This window comes from Enoplosus armatus, chromosome 15 (genome assembly GCF_043641665.1).
Source record: "Enoplosus armatus isolate fEnoArm2 chromosome 15, fEnoArm2.hap1, whole genome shotgun sequence".
In the NCBI taxonomy this organism is placed as follows: Eukaryota; Metazoa; Chordata; class Actinopteri; order Centrarchiformes; family Enoplosidae; genus Enoplosus; species Enoplosus armatus.
Genome location: NC_092194.1, coordinates 20587072 through 20611694, shown reverse-complemented (window position 1 = coordinate 20611694; position 24623 = coordinate 20587072). Strand labels below are relative to the sequence as shown.

The following is a 24623-nucleotide window of genomic DNA, read 5'->3' as shown; positions in this document are numbered from 1 at the left end:
CACCAGTATAAGGTAACCAATATTCATTAGTTCCCTTTAAAGAAAAATAGAGCATGTATGCATAGTGAACTTCATTTACTATAAATTTAATAAAACTAGAAACTTTACCCAAAGCTTAGATCAGTTTTTACATAAAGAAGGCTGTTGAATAAAATCAATAGACATTTTTAGGATGAATCCGTCAGTATTCATACGTTTATATATTTGCCGTCTGATTTGTGTGATGCAGAATCAAATGTGTTATCTGGGTTTTGATCCAGCGGCTGTATTGTGGACACGTTAGATGAAATCCTGTATTTTTATCAGGTCAGTAAATTAATTCCAGTTTTAAACAACACTTTGGATTTCAAAGTGAATCACTGGTATTCAGTGATTTATATATCTGTTAAACTAAATCTAACTAGTCATAACTATCTACAGGAGGAAAACTCCCTCTTATTTTGGTAAAAGCAAACATATATTTTACATTTGCAGCTTAAATCTCAGGAATAATTGTTGCACGATAATAATTATTTTTAAATAATTCATAATTTGCACTTTTTGGTTGGATTTGTTCAACTTTACTCACATGGTAAAGTGTTGTCTTGATTAAAAGAATTAAAAAAAAAAAAACATGCTGTAACATTTCTCCGGCCATTGAAAAGTGTGGAGTGGCATTAACTTTAACTTTAACTTCACTGTGTGAAACTACAGCCTCGATCCTGAGAATGTGTCGGTCGGCCTTCATGTGCCAGTAAATGTCATCGGCTTTTCTCGCTGTCTCTCAAACTCAACGTTTGGGAAGGCAGCGCTGCTATTCTCAAGGCTTTTTTTTTTTTTACAGAAAGATATAAAGAGAAACTCTTCAGAGCAGCGCGAGGACAGAAAACAAATACAACATAATTTACAAAACCCCAAATGTAAACATAGAACTTCACACATCAAAAGCAAAATCAACACAGGACGGAACATTTCAGGAAAACTATTCTTAGAAGTGTTTGAGATGTGGGTTCCCAACGTAAAGCAGAAAATAAAGTTGTAACATCTTGTTCAAATCTGCTCAAACCTCTGCTGATTTGTGAGGATTTTCTCTCACCGTTTCTCCGATTTCTTATTTTCTCAGCGAGTCAGAAACCCAGTTCAGAACCTCCATTGGAAACCTGCAGAGTGAACGCAGAGCTAAGCTAACGTCCGGGTCGGCCTACAAAAAGACGTCATTGCTGGACGAGTTCTCTGCAGAGATCTCGGGCAGTTTTCTATCAAAATAGAGGCAGAACTGCTCTCATTACGAGTTAAACCTCGGCGGGTGAAGCCAAACAGTTTCAGTAAAGTTCTGAAAATTCAAGTGAAGTTCAGTGATGGACACTTTAACTTGCCGTTTGCAGTTGGTGTCACGTAGGTTTAGTTTGTCTGTTGGAGAACTTGAGCTCTGTGGCGATTTGGCTTCACACACCAAAATCTAACTGGACCAATGAGGTTTTTTTGGGGGGGGGGGGGGTTGCCTTCATTCAAGCGCTATAAGAGCATTAAATATTAAAAAAGGACTGATTTGAGAGGGCAATCACTCACCAGCACACACTTAACATACAGTACACGCACATACAAAAAAAAAAAGATATACACACTCACAAACTCGCAGCAGGTCACTGTATGTTCATATTCCTCTTGTTCCTCGATATGTACTGATAAAAAACAAACCCCCCTCTAAGAGCACAAACCCTCAAAAGTGCAATAAAACATTGAAACCTGTACAGTGAGCACTCGATGCTGAAGTATAACGTGGGAGATATGAAGCTGTGTACAGTGAGGAGGGTCTGGACAGGAAGCGGATTCTCATGACCTCCGTGACCTCTCAGGCTCACCTTCAAACCTTCAACGCGCCAGATCAGTGTGGCTGGCGCTCAGGTCGCGACTTTTACTCAGACGATTATTTCGTTCCTGGAAGAAATGCAGTGAGAGAAAGTGAGATTAAGAGCTGACAGGTGGATTATTTTCAAAAACATATGCAGCGCTAATGTGTCAACTTTTTGAGATCAAAGAGTTTTGTTTTTAGCTCGATTTGAACAGTTTATCTACTCCAACGTAAGCTACAGACGTTAGCATGCCCGGCTAACTAGCTTAAGCGTTGGGTTGCAGGCTATCCAGTGATTAGGCTAACATTAGCAGCTTTTTCCTCATATCTTAAGTTGCTGTCTTGCTTTGTGTGACCAACAGTCCAAACACCCAAAGATATTTAATTTACACTGATATATTACAGAGAAATCATGTTCAAGTTAGAGAAGGCCGAACGAGAGACATTTTAGCTTGATACATGACAATTAAATGGGCGGAGGCTGGTCCTTGATGCTACCAGAGTTTTAGGCTAACGTTAGCGTTCCTGCTTTTCATTGGATTTGGGGAAGTTCAGACTCCGACGTTACCTAAGCGCTACAATCAAACACGTCACAGATTATGTTGTTATATTATTGTAACGTTAAAACTGTTACTGTTTGAAAATATGGCCAATTAAGCATAAAATTAATGTCTTGCTTGTTCCAAGTATTTAAGATAAACAGCCGGCGAGAGTGCAGCTTGTTAGCTTGTTCTCTTAGCTTCTGTTAGCTTTAGCCTCAGTATTTCAGCACAGTTTAATGTATGTAGCCGTCAAGGGCACGTTTAACACTTCTTTAACAAGATTTTTGTTTTAAAACAAGTCAGCTAAAAATGTTAGAAAGACCTGTTTTCAACCAACTCATGGAGCTAACGTTAGCCTAGTTAGCAGGAGCATATTTATGTTCCTGTGCTCCCCAGCTTTAACTTTGTTTGTTGATTATTTAGTCACATGTACTTGATATTATAGAGAAATATTTAAGATCTGAAAGTTTTCAGAGGCTTTAAATAGTAGTTCCTTTAACTATATTGTCAGTCATGTGGTGAAAATAATCTTTTCACTTCTTCTTGATAACAAATTATAAAGTGTCAAATAAGAAAAAAACAACAACATTGTCCCTGCTAATATTTTGTGTTGATTAGTCAAAATAATGATGGTGTGAAGTTAGTGTGTGAGTCACGCTGGCGTTGTTACTCATCAGGTGTTATTAGTGATAAATCTAACACAACAGATAAAAAACTACATCAGGTCTCAGGAGGTACAGTTTGTAGAGACATGAGAGAGACGAGTATGAAAGAAAAGACCAGGTCAAAAAGTATCTGCAGAAAGTTCTTCAAGAGTTCGTTGCCAAACTTGTTGTTTTGTTGGACCAACAGTCCAAAAATATAAATATATTACGTTTTAATTATATATGACAGAGAGAAACAGCAAATTCTCGTATTTAAGAAGCTGGAACGAGGAGATATTTTGCATTGTTGCTTGATAAATGACAATTACTTGATCATAAAAATGTTTTTCAATATTCTGTCGAATGACTAATATATTATCTGATTAATTGTTTCGGCAAGAAGCACTGTCAAACTTGTGATATTTGTCCTTTAATAGAAGCACACTGGGAGTTTTTTAGGGATTGACCTTTGACCCCCCCCTCGGTCACCAGCAGGGTTAAAGACAAGCTGACGGACTCTCTGCAGACACTTTTGGCCCCGACACTCTTGGTCTCCTTACTTGGTAGTGGTCACTCGCAGCCTTGTCCGCCACGTTAAGAACCCCCAGAGAGCTGGCTCGCTTCATGCTGCACCCAGAGCAGTGACATGCAGGGAGGCAGGGGGGGTGAGGGGTCAGAGGTGAGGGGGTGGAGAGTCAGGTGTGAGGAGTTTAGCTCAATGGAGATGGCGGCATGTTGGTTAATGACATCCACGATATTTTCACACAAAGGTTAGTTTCACAAAAATGTTTCATACGTCCGTTTATTTTACTTTTCTCTTCCTGTTTCTGAACTTTAGACGATTAGATGTAAAACGTTGGTACCGCTATCTAATAGGTCCTTTCTTTGTCTTTTCAGCTCTTTGGTTCATTGTTCATTTGACCTCTGAGCGTCTGAAAAGTGCTGCTGAAGATCAATTTTATTAACAACCTTCTACCTTCAGCAGTTTGTAACATTTATAATTACAGATGACTTTCATTATCTGTCATTATCAAACATTTGATTACATATATAACTGCAGACACACATTTATTTTAGTTTGATCATTTATCTTTTTAAGACTTAAAAATGACTTATTAACCATTAGCAGTCATTAGTTACACCTTACAAATCCTCTATATAATGGTACCAACATCTTAATTAAAGTCATCTGCAACAGTCTTTTTATTGGTCAGGTGTGTGTGTGTGTGTGTGTGTGTGTGTGTGTGTGTGTGTGTGTGTGTGTGAAGTTCATGCAAACACCGACATTCATGCCTGAACAAAAAGTTTGGGTTCAGTAAGACGACACTGCAGAAAATGTTCATCCCGACAAGAAGTGTGATCCTTAACTCATCATACTACACAACAATAATACACGTGTATGTGTGTGTATATATATATATACATATATATATATATATATATACACACATATACACACACATGTATCTGATGGTGGGGAGAAACCAGCAAGTTATTTTCAACAAGATATCTTTAACATTCAAACTTGATTTTGAATATTTGTAAGATAAAGTTGAAATAAAAATAAATATATAATGTCCTTTCCCACGTTTCCTGTCTGTGTCTTTACCGTCACTATCAAATAAAAGTAAAATGCTTAACAAAAAAAACAAACATTTAAAATGACTCTTGATTACTTGATAAAAACCAAACGAGCGCCAAAATAAGGAATCTATTAGTTCTACATGTTCAGTGTAGAAACCTGGCAAAACGTTGGTGGATAATTTGCAGTTTAAATGCTGATCTGGAACAAATATTTTCATCATTAGTTAATGTGTCATGATGTTTTAGCTGCATCTGAAACTGGCCTGATTTGCTGGCGGGAAGATGCAACTCCCATTTTAGAGAAAAGTCCTAAAAACACGCGGACCGAGTGATCCGAGACGAACCGCAGGCGTTTGATGTCGCTGGGTGACTTTTGTTGGATGCCGTCCCCATAGTTCCTGTTTATCGCCGCGGAAACTGTCAAATAAAAAAGGAAAAAAATGCCCCAGATTTATCTTAAAGAAGCGAAAGCAACTGGATGTTTGAACGTTGTGGGTTTTGCACTCAAATCAGTTCCTGAACTGAACTTGCTGCTGCATCTTTTCGACAGGTGTCTAAGAAAAGCTTTGCACTTCATGACTTGTTAAAATGAACATTTCTGCAGTGATTTAACGTCACTGAGAGTCATGATGATGATGATGATGGCGGCAGGGACACCATCATGTCCATCATCTTAAGGAGCCACAGAGAAGAGCAGACCAGAAAGGAAAATGGAAACCAGTGAGCACACAGATGAGGCATGCAAGGAGACATTCAAATGAAAAGATTTATTCATAAATAAAAAATTCAACACAATAAACTTCTAAAACAAAAACAGCCATGCAGACAAGTTTGTTTTTCAGAGTAAAAATCACAGAAAATTAAAATAATAAAATCCGAAAGGTGAATAAAACTGAACTATATTTCAAAACAACTTTGAAATAAATAGTCCAAACATCCACAGAATGCAATAAATAGGTGAAACTATTAATAAGTAAAAAGGCATTTGAGGAGCAGATGTCAGTTCGCGTCTCACTGCAGATGCTTTTCTACACGTCGGCCGACAACATGCCAGTGAAGTTTGCATTATTTTCCCGTTTCATGTTGGAGTCACCTTTGGTTTTGTATTTCTATCATGTTCAGGTCATTATGACGGAGGATTAGGGGGGGGGGACGTTCAAAAAGTGGAAATATTTCCTCAAAATATTACAACTTTTTTTCTCCAATTATTCAGACTTTTCAAAAGATATTACGACTTTTTTTCAGAAAACAGTACGACTTTTCTTATAATATTACAGTTTTTCCCCCAAAATATTTGGACTTATATTCTTGTTTTTCAGACAGTGGCCTGAACACTCACCGACAACCAAACGTGACTATGAAGGAAAGTTAGACAGCGTGAGAACAGAAAGGTAAACCAATGCAGTGGGAGAAAGGATCAGTGCGTATGTGCCAGTTAAAGCTCCATCATGTGCAAACAGCTTCAGAGTTACAACACTTCACCACCAGCAAAGTAGAGCCAATCCCTTCTTTTGTTTTTGGTTAGAGCGCCGGCCGCCGAGCGGAGGGCCGGCTCGATCCTCCAGTGCATAAAGTGAGAGTCACCTGTGGCAGGTGGGTCAGGTGTCTGTTGGGATAGTTACCCGGGGTTTTTGGGCTCGCTGTCTCGGGACGAGCCGCCGCCTTTCAGCTTGCGGACCAGTTTCTCGCTGCTGCGACGGATCGACGCTCGCAGTTTACTGAAGGAGCCGCTCCTCTTCAGAGAGCCGGAGCCGTCCTGATGGGAGACGCCACAAGGTTACACTCGTACACACACACACACACACACACACACACACACACACACACACACACACACACACACACTGTTCCTTCATGTGCAGACACGATGCAGTAATGCAGATTCACACTCAATTGCAAACCAGTAGCCAGTTACTGACTCAGTACTGTGCATTGTACTTCCTCACTGAGCAGCTGTAAAAAGGCCCTGCACACCTGGTACACCAACACAGGTGATTTCACGCCTTCACTTACTGGAACATGGAGTCCAGGCCTACCTAGTCTGGCCTACCTTCAGCCTACGCAGCACTCTGAAAAGCCAAAATAACTTTTTCCTACCAAATGGATTCAGTTCAAACCTCAACCTTAACACAGTAAGGCTGCACGGCATCTCCTGTTCATGTGTCCTTGTCTAACACGGTCACAGTCTGAGCCCTGACACCCCCCTGCAGCCCCCCCCGTCTGGCTGAAGCGAGGATATGGTCTCTGACAGTCAGAACTGGGTCTTCACTTTGTGTTCAAGCAGCCAGATGCTGCAGATGTTCTGGACTCTTCCTTGTCGTTTGTTTTTAGTTATTTAAAGACTCGGTGGCGATGAAATATTGTTAATTTCAAACAGAGTCAAACAATGAAAGAGGAAGAAGCCGATAATGAAGCTGAGCATGCTGGGTATTCAGATCTTTAGCTTTACCGCAGTGTAGAAATACTGCATCCTTTTTCTAATTAACAGTCCAGAAGTATTAGCTTCAAAATATACTTAAAGTAAAAATACAAATTTTGCAGAATGGCCCATTTCAGAATATCATATTACTTAATTATAATTATTGACACATTTTTATTTAAGAATCATTAATTTTGCAGCCGGTAAAGGTGGAGTTAATTCTAACTACTATCATTATTAATGTATATTTCATTAATCTGAGTCTGCAAAGTAACTTAAAGCTGTTAAATGTAGTGGAGCAAAAAGTACAATATTTGCCTCCCAGGTGCAGCGGAGAGAAGTAAGTAGCATAAAATCAAACTACCCAAGTAAAGTACAAGTACCTCAATAAGTACAGTACTTGAGTAAATGGGGTTAGGGTTAGTAAATGAGAGGAACATTTTAAAGTTGACCTCAAACTTTCGTTTCTTTACTGTAATTTCTTGTAAGGTACCAGCAGACGAGAACAGATGTATATCTGTGATATAAAATATATATAAATATATAAATATAACCGACTACAACCTTCTGATTCATGTCCAGTATGTAAACTAGATCTAAAATTTGATTTGATCTGTTTCTGAGGTCAAGAATGAACTTTCAATCTTAATTAAATCCTTGTTTGTTTAATCTAAGTAATCAGTAATCAATTACAATTATCTAGAAGTAATAATGAAGTATTGACTTCTGACTTTTTCCACTATTCGATTGATGGACAGTGTTTTCTCCTTCAGGGGCAACTTCTATCACGTCATTTAAATGAAAACAGTTTCTTGAAGCTAACAAGCGCGTGGTGATGTAGGGATGCACCTGCAGGTCGGATCATCGGGTCCAGTAAAGAGCGCTGCTGCCGACGTCTATTAAAAGGTTTAGAGCTCACACACAGAAAAGAGAGGGAACACACAAAGAGGCGACAGGCGCAGGTTCAGGTGAGCAAAGAGTTTAGGTTTTATTAGAAGTTAAGAAAGACAAACTGTAAGATGCACAAACAGGACAGGACACGCAGAAGATTATTAGCAGGAGCTGAGAACAGAGACGAGGAGACTATTTCAATTGCCAACATTTCCAACAAATGCAACATTGCTTGTTTACAGCAAACCCTCCCCCCCCTCCCCCCTCCCCCCACCCACCCTGACATCTATATACAGAGATATACAGAAGGTGAACAGGCTGGATGCACGATGTTCAGGCTTCACTTCTTTCCTCTACAAACTCAGACGTCCTCTATTCTGTTACACGCTTGAACATTTAAAAACACATCGTGCATGAATCCCGTTACCTTGAACGCGTCCCCTCGTTTGACATCACAACACAGTTCAGTCCGACATCATTGCCAACAGATGACCACAGAGTGACGAACTAATGACTAAAACTCTAACAGGAGCAGAAACCCACAGAGCCACAGCCGACGGTTGCTCTCGATCATGCTGACGAGTTACGCTGATGTTATTTACAGCACGTTGAATCACTTTGAGTCACCACTAATGACTTCAGATGAGAATGTCGAGTTAAACTGAATGGACGATAGAAGACAGACGAAGAGCTTCTGAACCTCCACACAGAGAAAAGACGGAGCGGCAGGAGGATTCAAAGCTTTAACTCTGACCATTTCAGACCTGGACTGCTGCTGGCAGGCTGAGCGGTTTTCTGGGTTTTATATTCTTTGTCCTTCGTGTCGCGTCGGAGTCGAGACGGATCGTCTGACTGTGATCCTGCACGGGCCTTAAAAAGGACAACTTATATTTTGACAACCTCTGTTTATATTTTACAACATGCTGTCAAATCAATATATATATATATATATGATTTTTTTTTTTTATAATTTTAGACTTTTAGTTATTTTTACTGGTGTTTTTTTTGTTTCATCTCAGTTTTTCGCTGATCTGTTTTAAATCATGCAGATGATTTCTGACCGAGATCTTAAAAAAAGTTGATGTTGACGTCTTTAACATGTCGTTTGTTGGATCTGGTCCTTAATGTACCACAAAGCACTATAAAACATGTAATGATTGCTCACATTGAAGAAGGCCCGTTGTTATGATATTATGAACTTTATCTTAATCAATTTTTTGTTTGTTTTTTGTTGATTCTTTTTTTTGTTGCCATTTTTGCTTGAACAGTAGATGATATGATTCATCGATTATCTGCCGATCGACTAATCGTTTAAAGTCCTTCATGCTACACGTGACTCTGTATTTTGCACATTTCGCTAGCAGCTGGTTAAGAGGGAAACAATGTGAGTGTTTCTTTACTAAGTAAAGTATTTATATGTTGAGACAGAAACATTTTTGGTGCTTTTCAGACCTTTTCTTACTTAGTCAGGCTCCAAGAAAGCATGTAACTTTAAATTAAAGCAACAGGTTTTATGCTATGATCGGATGGGATTTAGAAACTCCAAAGTTCAGGTCAAAATGGAGAGAGTTACGCTTTAAGGGACAGCAGAGATTTGGTTGAAGGGCGTACTGTCAGTCTCCCCACACAGTTCTGCCAACAACCGTTTAAATGAGTCGACAGCCGTCATGAAAGAACCGTTTAAAGACACCGGAGAGTGACAGAAAGAGAGGAAGACGAGGAGGAGCAGAGGAGAGTGTTAAAGGACAGCAGGAAGAACATGGTTAGAAGCACAAGTTTAATGTTGCCATAAAGAAACATCACCCCGGTCCTCTCCCACCCACAGCGGATAAACACAGTCGAGTTCAGCGCTTCAAGACAAGCAGGAAGCAGAAGTTTGAATTTAGACACACAGGCTGTTTCCACACCCCCCCCCCCTCCAAACACACTCCTTGAGAGGAGGGTGTGAAAGCAACGTTATCGCTCTGGTTCGACCCGGCGTGAAGAATCCCACCAGAACTCAGAGGTGGAGGAGAAAGAGAGGGGGAGTCAGAGCTGAAGAAAACTGCAAAGCTGAAGGGGTTGAGGCGAGGTGAGGCGAGGCGTCCGTCATGCAGAAGACAAGTTTTTAGAAACCATTACAAGGCATCTGGAGTTACGCCTGCCGGTCAGACGGAGCAGGAAGAGAAGAGAAAGAAGGAAATACAGGCAGAGGCAGAGAGAGAGAGAGATGAGATGAGATACCAAGAGACAGTTTGAAAGGAGCCATTTAGGAGTGAGGAAGGAAAAGAAAAGGGAAAAAAGAACAGTGGAGGAAGAGAAGAGGAGACATCACATTAAAGAGAGTGAGGTTATCGAGCAGGGTTCCCAGATCAGACACAGTATTTCTCTACCAGCTTGTAAATGAACCTTATAAATAAGAACAAAGTCGTCTAGTCACATGATACGTGACAAAACTCCTCGAGTCTTGAACACCAGCAATTAGACCCATCCCCTGGAAGGCCTGTTGATTTAAGGTTAAGGGAATCTTTAAGCTAAGACCTCATTTATTCTAAGGAGGGAGGATTTACTGCAGGACTGTGGTGTTAGACTGCATTAGTTTTACCACAGTGTACCTAATAAACTGGCCGCTGAGTGTACATCGATATTGACCGAGACAAACATTTTAGCGTGACACATATATTTGCCACATCGCCGAGCTCTAATGGACACTGAAAAGGTGACAGTGGACCAGAGCTCTTCCCATAGTACTTCTCTTTTAGTTTCTCACAAGTTAAAACGTATTTTTGAGGACCAAAACAGGAGAATGACGTAGAAAAACATGACTGACGTTTTAAAATCAGGCCAGAAAGCTAAAATAATACGTCTGCTCCAACCCACTTAAGTTTCTGGTAAAACAAAGACACCCAGACTTTAGTCTTTCGGCTTCTCTAAGGCCTTCAGCCATTTTCCACAGTCCAGTCCAAATGGCCTTGGGTCTCGCCCACTGACTCGTTAAGAGCTCCAAAAACAAACCAAAGCAGAACTGACTGATTTTACAGAGAGAAGACAAACAGAGGCAGGACTGAGGACAAGTTATTATCCGCTCTGTCCATTCACAGTTCACACCTCCTGCTTTCTGCTTCAGTGAAAATCAAATAAAAAAGGTCTCAGCTGACTGAAAGAACCTCAACGTGTTAAAATACAGATCGTCGGACAGCTTCTGACAGAGTGGGAAAGTAACAAGCCACCGAAGAGATGCCTGTAAATTCTGGTTGTCAGAAAGAAACGACCTCTCAAAACTTATTTCATTCTTAATTTAAATTTGAGACGTAACAGCCGCTGTGGTCCTTTTGTGCACAAAAGCCAAATGTTGAGGTACCCAGCCACTTAATTAGAGACAGATAAATACTCCAACACTGCAGCAAAGGCATCCAACTGTGATAACAGTGATATTTCTTTTATCTAATTTGACTTTTCTTTAACTTCAGTCCACTGTTCATTCTGCCTGACTGTGATGTAATTCCCAGACTTGGCCACTAGGAGGAGCTTCTGCACAGTTCAACAGGATGGAGAGAGACACTGTGTCTGAATCTGGAACATTGTTAACACACTTATATGAAGTAGAACAAGGTTAAACGTTGTTAGACCACCACAACATGAGCACAGAGGGGATGCAGGCAGGAGACACATGAGAGCAGCCAGACAGACACTGGACGTCTGTGTCAAACTCAATATTTGTTGATGAGTAAATGAGTAAATACAGTACATTTCTGTTGAACTAAGTAAGGCTGCAACTAATTATTATTTTCCTCATCCATCATTTCCTTATCCTTATACAATCAATTTGCAGATTATTTTCTAATGAATCGATTAGTTCAAACAATGTAATCCCCCCCCCCCCCCCCCCCCCCCCGGGGATCAATAAAGTATTTCTGATTCTGAACTTACTTATTAAAATCGCTTGTTTTGCCTGACCAACAGTGCAAAACCCAAAGATATTCAATATATTATCACAAAGAAAACAAGCCACATTTGAGAAGCTAGAAACAGTCAATTGTTTGTCATTTTTGCTCAAAAAAAATTACTTCAAATTGATTTTTAGAATTGTTGATTTATTAATCAACTAATTGTTTCAGCTGTAAACCGAATTCCATTGTATTTTGGCACTATTCTGCATTTGTCCGCATAAAACAATCAGCTGAAATGTAAAGAAAACAGCACATCAGTGATCATAATAACAAACTTATTAGAGATTACAGCACTTTGGAGCCTGGATAAAGGATATTTAACACAAGCCAACTGAACAATTATCAGCATTTATTGTGTTTTTAGTGTTTTTATAAATTTTATGTGTTAAATTTCTCTTAGTATGCTACGCAGGCTACCTGAACATCCATTAAACAATCTGTACTTCCTCTCTGGCTGCTAACATGTTCACAAAGTAAGCACAGGAAGTGAATAAAGATCAGGAGAAAAATATCACACTTTACATCCTCAGACAGCAGCTCATCACACAGATGCACAGGAGAGACACGTTTACACACAAGTACAAACAGCACAGTGGACACAAACATGACCCATGTCCAGAGGACGCAGAAGGAGTACAGTACAGAGCCCAAGATGAACAGACTGACGAGTCGCGGAGCTTCTCAGAGAACAGAAAACAGTTTTCACAGCTGCCTGTGGAGAGAGCTGAAGTGGAAGTGATGATTTCTTTGACAGGTTGGAAGACAAAAATATAGTTTGACAACTGCAGAGACGCAGCAGAGTGTAGAAATACCTACAACCATGTTTTCACTCATCTGCTGTACAAGCGAATGATAGTCTGTTATATTGGAAAACTGCAATGTACCGAGATTACAGTATTTTCCACATACTATTCATGTTCATCATATATTTATATTATTTTTACATTATTCTTAATTTTAGTATATTCATGATGCAGATATGCTAATCTATATTTAAATATTAATTCCAAATATACTGCATCTACTTTGCCACTTTGATCTGAATGTTGAGAAAACGTTGTTTTGCAGATACGGTACATTTCTGCACACGGGTTAGGGTAACATACTGTACCTAGAATATAAATATATTATTACTTTTTCTTAATATTTTAAATATCTTTTTTGTTTCCTGTTCATATTTACATCTCCTGACGCAAAATGTTCCTCCTGGGATCAGTAAAGTTTGATCTCATCTTGAATCAAATTCAAAATCAATTTTGGTGTTCTTGCTGTTCTGGCGACACCTCAGCCACAGATTTATGTATTTATGTACCGTTAGATGAAAGACGATTCAAGGGCAAAACAAAAACACCATTATTAAATTGTACTTCCAGCTAAAGCTCTTTCACACAAGCTCTCCTGATCGTGAATCAGTCCAGAGATCAGCTGATGATTGTCTGCAGGACACAGTGTGTATAGACATTAATGTGTCTCACACCAAACCTCCCAGAGCCACAACCAGAGGTGCAGGAGGAGATGCTGATTGGTTGTTCAGGGCGCTATGACTACTGTTGCTATGTGAGCAGCAGCCTTCTAGAAATGAGATGGTGAGCGGCCTACAGTGATCCTACATCTACATGTTCTGGCACTGCAGTCACTAGAGGCTGAGAAAACACTGCAGATGCTGCGAAGCGAACCAGCTCAGTCAGAGACGAGGCTCTGCAGCAGGGGGAGTTAGCTGGGTGTTGTCAACACGCCCAGCCAGAGGGCTTCACTGCTGTGAAAGCAGTTTTAAGACTCAGGGTTAGTTGGGAAAGCACTACAGGAAGTGTTTCTTACGAGCAAAGCACTACATGTAAAACACTACGACTGAAGCACAGGAAGCTACTGTGAGAGGTTTAAGATCCAGACAAGTGAACGTCTCAGCGGAGCAGCTTTTCACTTGGCCTCATTATTAATCAAAGTCAGTGAACAGTGAGGTACGAGCAGCAGCTACTGTAGTGATTCTGACAGTCAATCAGCATTATCAGTGTAGCACAGTCCAGAAAGATCTTTATACTGTCATTTCAACAGGTCTGACTTCACAGTGATGACATGAGGAAAGTAACAACCTCACAGTATGTTTCTCGACAGAAGCCACTGGAAACCTGATAAACATCTACATCTTTATTATATAATGATGAACATCTTAAACGCTCATCTATTCATCTTAGTACCCTGCAGACAGCGGGGGGGTTAAAACAAGGAACAAGGAGGATTTTGTCTTGAGTGGACCAGGAATTTGGACGGGACCTTTATTCACATGAGTAAGATTAATGCACTACAGCTTTTGAATCAAATGACTTAACTTTGACTTTAGGTACATTAGAGGTGAAATCACACTGTTGGGTTTTCTATGGTCCAAACTACAGTGAAACAGAGAACCATAAATTGTACACAAACATCATACGGACCTGGCTTAACTGTGTTGTGCTCAACCTTTCAGTGGTGAGCACCTGCTGTTAAATCAAAGAACAGAAGCGTAGTTAAACGCACATTACGTGTACTGTAGTCGCATAACTATTAGAATTAGAATATCGATTTCAACAAGACCAGATCCCTTTGTACGTGGCTTCTGTCCAGAAAGATTTAGGCTGTCCGTCATATAAACATGTCTGTCTCGCAGGTCTGAAGACTCTCAGTGACGTGTTGAGGGCTGTGTACTGTACTTACCCCGTTCCACTCCACGCTCATACTCACTTCCTCGCCACCGTCGGGCCCGCTCTCGTATTTCACCGTGTCAGAGGTCAAGCTCTCGCGGCTTCGCTGCTTCTCGCGGGCCTCTGGCTCACTCAGGACCTCCGCCACGCGCTGCTTATGCACATTATCCAGACCCTGACGAACACACAAACACACATATATACACACAAGGCAGCAATAAATGCCAATTCAATTAATCCAATTAAAGCAAAAGCTGAGCAGCTCTGCCACCTGCAGCTTGAGCACACTGTCACACACATAGACACTGTACAGCTGACAGGAACAAGTACCAATTCATCCAATCCAATTAATATTAAAGCTATAGACCTGTACCACCTGCTGCACTGAACCCAGGCCCTGGCAGACACACCTACATTAGACACCAGCATGCAGTAAGAACTCATTCAGCAAAGTCAGTTACAAACGCCAACAAAACTCAACTTAAAACTTTCTTCTTCTTCATCTTTCCAATATGCTTTCAGACCAGATGAGCTTACAAGTAGCTTAAGAATGCAGCTTGAAAACTGGAACTGCAACACTAAAAACCCATGATGACTTTTGAAAGCTTAAAGATCCTGAAGGTGTTTTTATAAATGTTTAATATACTAAATAAACTAGTTATGATGTCAGATTCAAGGTGAGCTCAGAGAAACTTTCCTCCTTCAGCAGATGAATGTGAAAACATTAGCAGTAACATCCAAGTAATAATAAGCAGAGGGGAACTTTAAGCTTTCATATGAAATATTGAAAGCTAATTCAGGGGGATTTCTCTTCAGGAACAAGTTGGCAAAGTCAAGCAGCCTCAGGTGTAATTAAAGCTGGACCAATGATACAGATCCACCACAGAACAGACTAATGCAAAGGCTGTTTCCTGTGACCCGGTCTGAAGAATCAATTATTCAAGAAGGGAAAAACACAAACCAACAGGACAACAAACTGTGGAGCGGTGATGTTGTCACAGTCTGAAGGCTTATGATTTTATTATTATTGACATCGTCCTCCTCTTACATTATACAGACTTTGAAAATTGATTAATTGAATCTTTAAAAGGCAATCTAATTTTGGGCAGGGGAGGGATCGTTTTAAATGTCAAAATCTACTCGTGATATCAGACTGCTTCCTCTTACAAAGTGCACAAATGCTTGTAAAAGCTACTTACATTTCTACATCTGTGACTTCAATTAAATATGTGAAGTAAATGACAAAAAACCTAAACATTTTAGAGAAAATGTCCTGCTGTTTGAGCTTATAAAGCCTGTAAAGTTTCTAAGGTTTCACATCCTCAGCAGCCTCTCAACAGCCCAAAATATTGACCTGGTTTAATAAAACGGTATCAATACAGGTATTTATAATTTAATTAATTACCAAACCATAATGACTCTCTACAGCTGTAACTACAGCGGCACCACAGGAATCCAGTTTAAATTCACGTGTTACTTCCCAGCCGAGATACTTGACATTAAATCCTAATTCGGGATAAAAAGCTGCCTCCCGTTTCTCATCTCCACAGGAGACCCCGTTAAGTCTTATGAGTAACACACCATCAGATGCAGTTTGAACGCTGCAATACGAGCTGCTCTACATCCTCAGTTTATCATCTCATCCCTAATTTTACACTAGACTGAATATTTTCTGCTTTTTAATCTGTCGTAAATAATGAGCGGCCCCATTTCATCTGAGCGTTGGTAACCAGCGACAGTGACGTTTTAACCCCAGCGAGGAATCCTGTGTCATCATCACATCATCCGGAGACCACACCTGCTTTCTGGAACGCATGGCGGCTTCCTCCAGAGTCTCGGCCGCCTCAAACTTGCCCTGCCGCCTGTAGAGGGCGCCCAGGTTCTTCAGGGTGGTGGTCACTGTGGGGCTGTGAAAACAAGGAGGAAGAGGAGGAATATCATCACAGAGAATCTTTCTGGTGAACGACGAATAGTTTACAACAATACTTCACATGTATTATACAAATAAACTGATTAATACCTACATTTGAATTAAGTCATTTTGTTTCTTTAGATATAGAAACAAAACAACGACAGAGTCTTTCTTCTCATTAAACTCAAATACGTCTTGTTTTGTAAATGAATCTGATAAAAAAACAGGTGAAGTTTCTATATCAGAAGCTTTATTTGATCCCAGACCAGCAGGATATATGGTTCAAATGTGTGTTGAGTGTTTTTGTGAATAATATTTTGTAATAATATCTTGACTGTAACTTAAATTACAAACAAAAATATATATTAGAAAAAAGGGGAAAGAGGAAAACTAAAAAAAGTTAAGTATTAACCAACAACCATAAATTATTTCAAAGGTTATTTGAGTAAGTTCGAACAAAAAGAAAGTGTCAGCAGTGGTTCCCCTTTCAGAGGTCACTGGATCAATCTGAGGGCTCTGAAGATGAATAACAAGAAAGGAACCAGAAAAAACACATTTCTGTTACACAAACCTTCACTTTACATTTTCAGACTTTTCTAAAAGACATCACCTCTTCAGGCCGCAAGAAAAAGATCCCTTTTTGGTTAAACTGCTCACAAACTTTAGTCACATACAAGCGGTGATGAGGTCAAAAGCAGACATTACTTTGTTTTAAAAGACAGTCCGCATTGTTGCTTCAATCATTCAGAAAGCTCTTGTTGTAAGGAAACATCTGACTGATTTCTTCAAACAAACTGACCTGTCGACTTTGCAGGCTTTGTACCAGCCTCCATATTCTCCAAATGGTGAGCCGTCCTTCTGCTTCCCCTACAAGACAAAACGCATGTTCATTAGTTTACAGCATGGACTTACATGAACCTGGTAAGTCAAGAAGCACGGACCCGTGAACTAAAATGTGGAGTGACTCGTGCATTAAAGGATGAAAATTAACCTATTTCAAAACTAGAGGCTTTTTTTTTTAATGCCATCAAAGATAACATGAAGGGGTGTTTCGTGGTGGGATTACAGTCGGGTCAGGATTCCTTCCCCGAACAACTAAACCTTTTAAACCACGACAAAAATAAACTCCTACTTGGGAGAGTCGGGTACTCACACCATCAGCATTAGATGGTTATTATTGAGACTTAATCTGCTAATCCAACTCTTTGTGAAGTCAATCCTCCCTGTTCCATCTTAAATAAGATCATAAAACTGTCAGAGTAGTTTAATGCTGCCATCAGTGTTACTCAGTATTGTGTTATCTGCGCGTGTGGCCAAGAAATTCATTTGTCCTGACTTGTCCTTAATAGACGTAACATTCAAATGTGGTGAACATGTCAGATCTACTAGAGACAGTGAATGTAAGATTTTGAACATTGAAACACTGAATAAACAAAATATGGGTATAAATTACATTAAACAAATGACACATGATAACACACAGATTGATAAACATCAGCAGGTCTCACTTCACCTTGCTTTGTTCCTCTCTCTCTTCAGCATGCATCCATATTGGTTTGTTCTCATCTGCAGAGAAACAAACAGTCAGACACATGAAAGGGAAGAAGTGCTGGCAAACATTCACTCAGATACAACAGCGGGGGAGAAGACAAGCTTTAAGAAGTCACTGGTTCTGAAGAAGTATAGTTTCTTATTTTGCAGCTGAAAGGTCGTTTTTGTTTACAGCTGCCACAGTGATAACAGCAGCCTGAAAATATCAACCTTTCCTTTAGCAGAAGAGAACAGCAGGGGATGTAAAAGACGTACATATTTGTTTGTGTGTGTTGTACTATGAGAGAATATTGGCTGAAATGTCCAAAATGTAAACGTGTGCGTGTGCAGTCACATGTCGTACCATCAACAGAGCCGAACTCCCTCTCGTGAGCGCGGGTGAGGATTTCTTTATACAGAGTTTCAGCCTGCTTGAACTTGCCCTGCTTCAGGTAACAGGACGCCTGAAGAACACAGAGAACCAAACATTAAGTCAGCACGACGCTGTAAGTGATGAAGAGGTTGTCCTACATATTACACTCTCAGGGGGATCCACTGTGCAAAAATCACACACGCACATTATAAAATATTGTATGTTTCTTTTCCAGCATTCAGAATTGCTGTGATAAGTGGATTCTCTCGCGGGGATGAAGTAAATCTGCTCACTATTTTTGCATTGAGCTCAACTTTAACATGCCACCTTGACAGCGATGACCTTTGGGGGGGAACAAGGAGCCAGTCCAAAACAAAGGAAGCTGTCGTAGCTTATTAGCTGTGCTGCATCCTCAACTTTTATATAACGCTGCTCTGCTGGAGTATAAACTGCTTAACAAAAATGGCATGGTTTGCAGACAGCGATGATGCAGGAGTTAATGGCACAAATAAACTGTGAGGACTTATTGTCCCCTTAACAACTGAGCTAATTACAGAGTTTAGCTCGATAACTTCAGTAACTTCATTGAATGAAATGATGTACAATCCAAAAAATTAAGGAAGCTCAGAGAACTTGTGACTGACTGCCGTTAACCCAGCTACAGCAGTGTACCAACCACGAGTAGTCTCTACGTTACCAATCTTCTAGAGCCACATATTTCACAAAGACGTATGGATGAGTTCTGCCGTCACTGGGCTTCAGTCCTGCAGTGTTTATTTTCACTAGTATATTAACCCTCATACCAAAACCTAGCCTCTGTGGCAAGTTCACCACTATTCACCATTTATTCAGGCAAAATTGTGCAAAACATACTGGCTAACATACATTATAATTACACTTGAACACGGGGTAAACACAGTTTAAAGTTTAGCATGAACTGTAGCACTCCATTCCTGATTCCATTTAAACTGACTTATTGTTGTCAGTATCTTAAAAACACCCGTAACTGACAAAAGCGCCTTTCCTCCATCAATGAAATACCGCTCCCACCCCGCCTCCATCGCTCTCACCAGGTTGTTCTTGGTCTTGGCCACGTTGGGGTCGTCGGGGCCCAGTTTGGTCTGGTAGATCTCCAGCGCTCTCATGTAGTAGTATTCCACCTCTTCGTACTTGCCCTGGTTCTGACACAGCAGGGCCAGGTTGTTCAGCTGCTTGGCCACATCTGGGTGGTCCTTCCCCAGCACCTGGGACGGAAGCGAGTGGACAGTGGGGTTAAAACAACAGTCATTACGTCAAACAAAATGAGTTTTAGACAACAACCCGTGTCTCACATGTGCCATTTGGTCAACGGCTCAGAAACTACCACCAGCCTGTAACCAGGTGACGGAGAATATCTTGCTGTATGTGGTTCTCAGTCATTCAGCAGTGGCTAGAAAACTTCACTAATTCTTTTACTTCGTTCTCTGATTTCCCTCAGGGTCAACCTTTAGGTTCAAATGTGAATCCCAGTTTAAACCATCATGTCTACTTTTGTAATTTTGGATTTCCTGGAATACGTTGGCCATTTGGAAATCAGTACAAACTAACACGATTGTTCTAGGAACCAAAAGATATCTCTTGCCAGGTTGCATTGACCCTTGCACTGCTCGCTACGGTTTGTTTATAATGTTGCTGATATTGAAATTTAGGCAGAGTTCAACATTGCCCATAAAAAAAAAAATAACACACCATTTTAGACTCATAAATTCAGGCCCTCATATTGAGAATTAAATCTGTAACTGGTGTTCACACTCCCATCTCATCCATGCAGGGTGTCTCCTACAAGATTCTGACCTGTGCCAGATTGGTGGACTATTGACCTGCTTGATTAAATAAAAGCTGAGTACAGTGGACAAACACATCACTGCAACAACAAACAGCATTTATTGCAGAAAATGATATCCTCCTGTCTGCACAGAGCCCCCCCCCCCCCCCCCCCCCAAAAAAAAAGCAGAACAACCATGAAAAAAGTGAATGTGTTGGCATTAACGTGGATATGAGAGCGGTGTAAGGTTTTTCTGCGAGCTGAGGAGGCTTAAAGCCATTCGAGCCGAGTGTAACAAGCGTGAAAGAGATGCAGAAGGATCATTAGAGACTAGGTGGCTAGACCTAGAAAACTGCAGAGAGGGTTTTATCTGAGTCTGACTGACCGGCAAAGAGAGGGGGATCAGAGAGGGACAGGGAGAACGATAATGTAGAGAGGAAGAAGACGCCAGGAAGCGCCAGGAAGGAGATTCAAAGAGGATGAAAGAGGAGGGAATGTCAAAGAGAAAAGGAGATAAAGTCAGAGGAAGCTAGTAGTCTCTGCTGTCTGAAGCTCATCCACAAACAGCTTCATTTAAAACACCGGGGACAGGTGGACGTGAACAGGTGGAAGAAAGAGCAGCGGTTGGTGAAAAGTTAAAGAGAATCAGAGATAAAACTTGTTGTTTGTCCTTTGGGGAATTTGTGGCTTCAGATTATTGCAGTATAAGTCTGTAGGAGGTCTGAGACCAAACCCCTCCTGAGCATTACAGGATCATCTCCCTCCCTGTTGGAGACTGACAGCCTCTCTGTCTGTGATTCACAGGATGGTGCAGAGCTCTCCGAGCTGTGCCACCTACAGTATTCACTCGGTCCCGGCCTCCCACGCCTCTTCCTCCGCAGCATAACACATCTGACAGCTTTCCTGTAAACATCGTTAGCTGGAAAAGGGTTGCCATAAGCCACACGCACCGGCAAGGTCTGGGTCGCTGAGGAATCGATCGTGTTTATTGATGGATGCCATGCCTTGAAATACCAAAAGTGCTGCAGTCTGTGGTGGTTTCTGGGAAGCTCTTAGAAACACTACCTTCATCTACAATTAAGCAGAGGAGCCTCTACTTACAGGGCACTGACTGAATCCATGTTTTACCAAAATGTTTACTGATTATTGGAATCTTTTCTGTGCATACGTACACATTTCAACAAAGAAATCGGTGCTAGAGAAAGCCAGCAGCGGGTCGGGCTTCAGTTTCTTGCTGAAGGACATTTGAGCAGAAAAGAAAACTTCGGCTGTTGTTGTAGTTATAAGACTTAAACACTGACTTATGACTAGATATTTAAACTAAGTCTAAACTAAGTCTGTGTGTAGTCTTAAAATGTTAGATTTTTGAGACTTTTATTTTATTTAGTTTAAGGCCAGCAATATTATATACTCTTGCTAATGTCAACCAATCTAATGAAAAGACCAAAACCAACAAGCCTTAGTCCATCCTTCAGTACTTTCCAACTTCCGCAGCCTGTCTATGTCTAAATCTTTGTAAACAGGTCAATATTTTATTTTCTTCTTCTTTTAAAACCCCCCCAGTAATTTCCTTAAACAGCTGCTCACTGTAGTTTTTACAAACGTTACTCAAAAAGGACTGAATAGTGCATTTGTTGGGGACTATTTTCAGCGGTGGATTAATCCACATTTGGTGCTCTAGTGAGTATTTGGGGCAGCAGGACATATGTGGGATTGAGTCAAGTCAGTCAGTCAGAAATAAAGCAGAGAATCATAATGGATAAAGCCAAAATACTGTCCTTTTTATTCAGTGTCAAAATGTTTTTATTTCCTCTCAAAAACAGTAAATAACTGAATAATCAAAAGCTTCTATACAAGATTATAGATTTATCCCCCCATTTGTCCCTGATGCCCACCAAAATCACTTAGAGGCTGAGATTTCCTGAGCTTTCATAAAAAGAATAAAACTGCAGGAAAAACAACTCTGCAGCAGCCACCTTGCACAGCCCCGCCTGTGCAGCAAAACTCAGTGGCAAATCTTTCAGCTTAAGCGAGAGCATTATCATCCGAGTTTCAGTAGCATAAGAAAAAATGAAATCTCTCAGCTTAACCAAAGCTGACGTCTCATTCTCAGAGGAGTGGGAAGGAGAGCGAAGGAGGGTTTGTTCAAAGGCAAGAGCTGAGGACAGACACAGAGTTGTAAATACAAAGTGTCTTTCGCACTTTCAGGATTGCTGAGCAGCACCTTTGTAAGCACCAAAGTGAGGGCAGACGAAATAATGACGTTCTCCCTGAGTGTACAGGGTACACATCTCTGAGTGAGCAGAAAAGAGTCAAAGGAGAACAAAGCAGGCTGGATAAATCACCTAATCTGACATCTCAATACTAACAACATGAGAAACACAGTAGTTACACTTACTTATGCATTTAGTCACACACAAGACTAGTAACTAGGTACGTCCGGTCTGTCAGGCTTTGGATTAGTTTTAGCGTTAGCCTATGCTAGCTAACTACAGCTGATGAAACCTTCTAGGAACAGTCATCATTTCAGGCCACAAAATCAACGGCCATCGGCTAGACATGAGAAGCCACTTCTGTTTAAAAAATGGTCGACTATTCTATGTTTCAAAAATAACTACGATTAATCTGTCACTAGTCATGTTGCCATAAACTTATTTTTATGCGCATTTTGAAGTAACGCATTAGAAAAGCTATCTTCCTCAAACTTTTGAACAATTGCGCAAAAAGGTTTTTCCGGGTGCTTGAGGTGGTTTTTGCCTTTGTCGAAAAATAGTTGACGCGCTAAAAGGATATGGAAATGCCTTTGCCGAATAACTTCTGACGTAGTGAACATTTAACTCACATGACTGATTAGCCGTTTCCGCTGAACCGTTCCACATTAATTCGTCTTCCTCTCTCGAACAGCATGAAACATGGCCAACACTAGCTGACATTAAAACTCTCCCAATAGAAACAAATTCCTGAGGACCTCTCTTTTTCTCCCGTAGATAAGTTAGATGGCCAAGGTTTCCTGTTTGCATCCTCTACAGTGCTTACTGGATCACGGCCATGCCGACTTCTGACAAAACTACAACCTTGCAACAAGCCTCGTTTATAGGCTCCAAACCAGCTGATGGAAACACGCATTTCTCATTTGCGACATTTCAAAAGTTTTCTTAAAACACACGACAACTGTTACTACTAGCGTTGTAAACTGTAGGAGCTGTGCTAAAAAACTCGAAAGCTTGACAGGGTGTAGCAACGGTAAGTGTTTGGCTTTAAAGGCAGCAGAATAAAGGACAGTGACTCGGGAGAACCATCTTGAGTGAAATCCTCAGTGTTTAGTGTTTGACTGCTTTGTACCAAAGTAGGACACAGAGTTTGTCTGAAAGTTAAAGTAAACTTTTGTTTGAAAGTGAATCTATTGGCTCTAGTGGAATACAAGGTTTTAAATGGAGAAGCAGCTGCTTAGTCATGCTTTCCTAATATTTGTTTGACTATTACTGAATCTGTTTTGTCTTGCCGTTTGATGACCTTTGACCCACCTTTTCTCTGATCTCCAGCGCTCGTTTGCACAGAGGCTCTGCTTCTTTGTACTTTCCTCTCTTCCCATACAGGACAGCCAGGTTATTGAGGGTGGCAGCGACCTGCCAGAAACACAAACACATGTGTTATTTCAGAATATTTTTCAAACCTGGTGATGAGCCTCAATCATCTTCACCCATGTGTGCAGCGTGTGTGCAACCGCAAGACTCCACTACAGCAGCACAGTGCCATTGATCTGATGAGAGAGTAATTAACGAGGAGGAAGAAGACGTGCACAGACAGGAAGTGATTATGGTGGGCTGTAATTTGATCCCAATCAGCTGGATGATGAATCTCCAACACGTGCACTCAGGAGGAGGGAGGCTACAGAGGTGCCTGGAGGTCACCTCTCATCTCTGATTCAGAGAGGCTCTGGGTGCCATGTGGTCAGAGTGGGAGGATAGGAAGGAGGGGTGAGGTGACTGGAGGAGAAGAGCAGTGAAAGAGGGAAGGGGGTGTAAGAGGAAGAGAAGAGGGGAATAAAATGGGAGGAGGGAGGGCAAAAAGAGAAAGCTATTGCACTAACAAAACTTTTTTTCTAGAACTTTATTATCAATTAGTTCAGATCCTTACTTTTCCTTCACAATCTATATGACATCACTCTCAAAGAAGATTATTCTTCACAGCCTCAAATATAAAAGTATCAGAGAAGATAACGATCTTGCAAACTACTTCACTGTTTCTCAATCAGGGGTCTGTGGTCCCCTAGTCGTCCATGACAGTATATACAGATTTTTGCTCATTAAAAACAGAGCACATACCAATATAAATCCTGTCCGTATTAAAATGATCATTCTCTGATTTCATGTATGATGTACACATGTTGGTACATGCAATAATCGGAAATGTAGACAGAAGTCCAGCAAATTCAAACCTGATCCCGGAATAAGCTGAATTCAATTCATGTTTCTTAAAAAATGCC

At 40.7% G+C, this 24623-nt stretch overlaps 1 protein-coding gene across 1 annotated transcript in view; it reads right to left on the bottom strand.

The window, feature by feature from the left end:
* Nucleotides 1-1557: 1557 nt before the first annotated feature.
* klc1a (kinesin light chain 1a) overlaps nucleotides 1558-24623 on the bottom strand; it is a 41364-nt gene continuing 18298 nt past the window's right edge. The window contains exons 7-16 of the mRNA XM_070921002.1: nucleotides 23662-23763; nucleotides 19404-19577; nucleotides 18325-18424; nucleotides 17944-17996; nucleotides 17230-17297; nucleotides 16317-16425; nucleotides 14532-14693; nucleotides 6224-6357; nucleotides 3578-3644; nucleotides 1558-1917 (exon numbers count right to left, since the gene is read on the bottom strand). Coding sequence (XP_070777103.1) covers nucleotides 1852-1917; nucleotides 3578-3644; nucleotides 6224-6357; nucleotides 14532-14693; nucleotides 16317-16425; nucleotides 17230-17297; nucleotides 17944-17996; nucleotides 18325-18424; nucleotides 19404-19577; nucleotides 23662-23763 — 1035 coding nt within the window. The 3' untranslated portion in view covers nucleotides 1558-1851. The remainder of the gene's footprint in view (nucleotides 1918-3577; nucleotides 3645-6223; nucleotides 6358-14531; nucleotides 14694-16316; nucleotides 16426-17229; nucleotides 17298-17943; nucleotides 17997-18324; nucleotides 18425-19403; nucleotides 19578-23661; nucleotides 23764-24623) is intronic.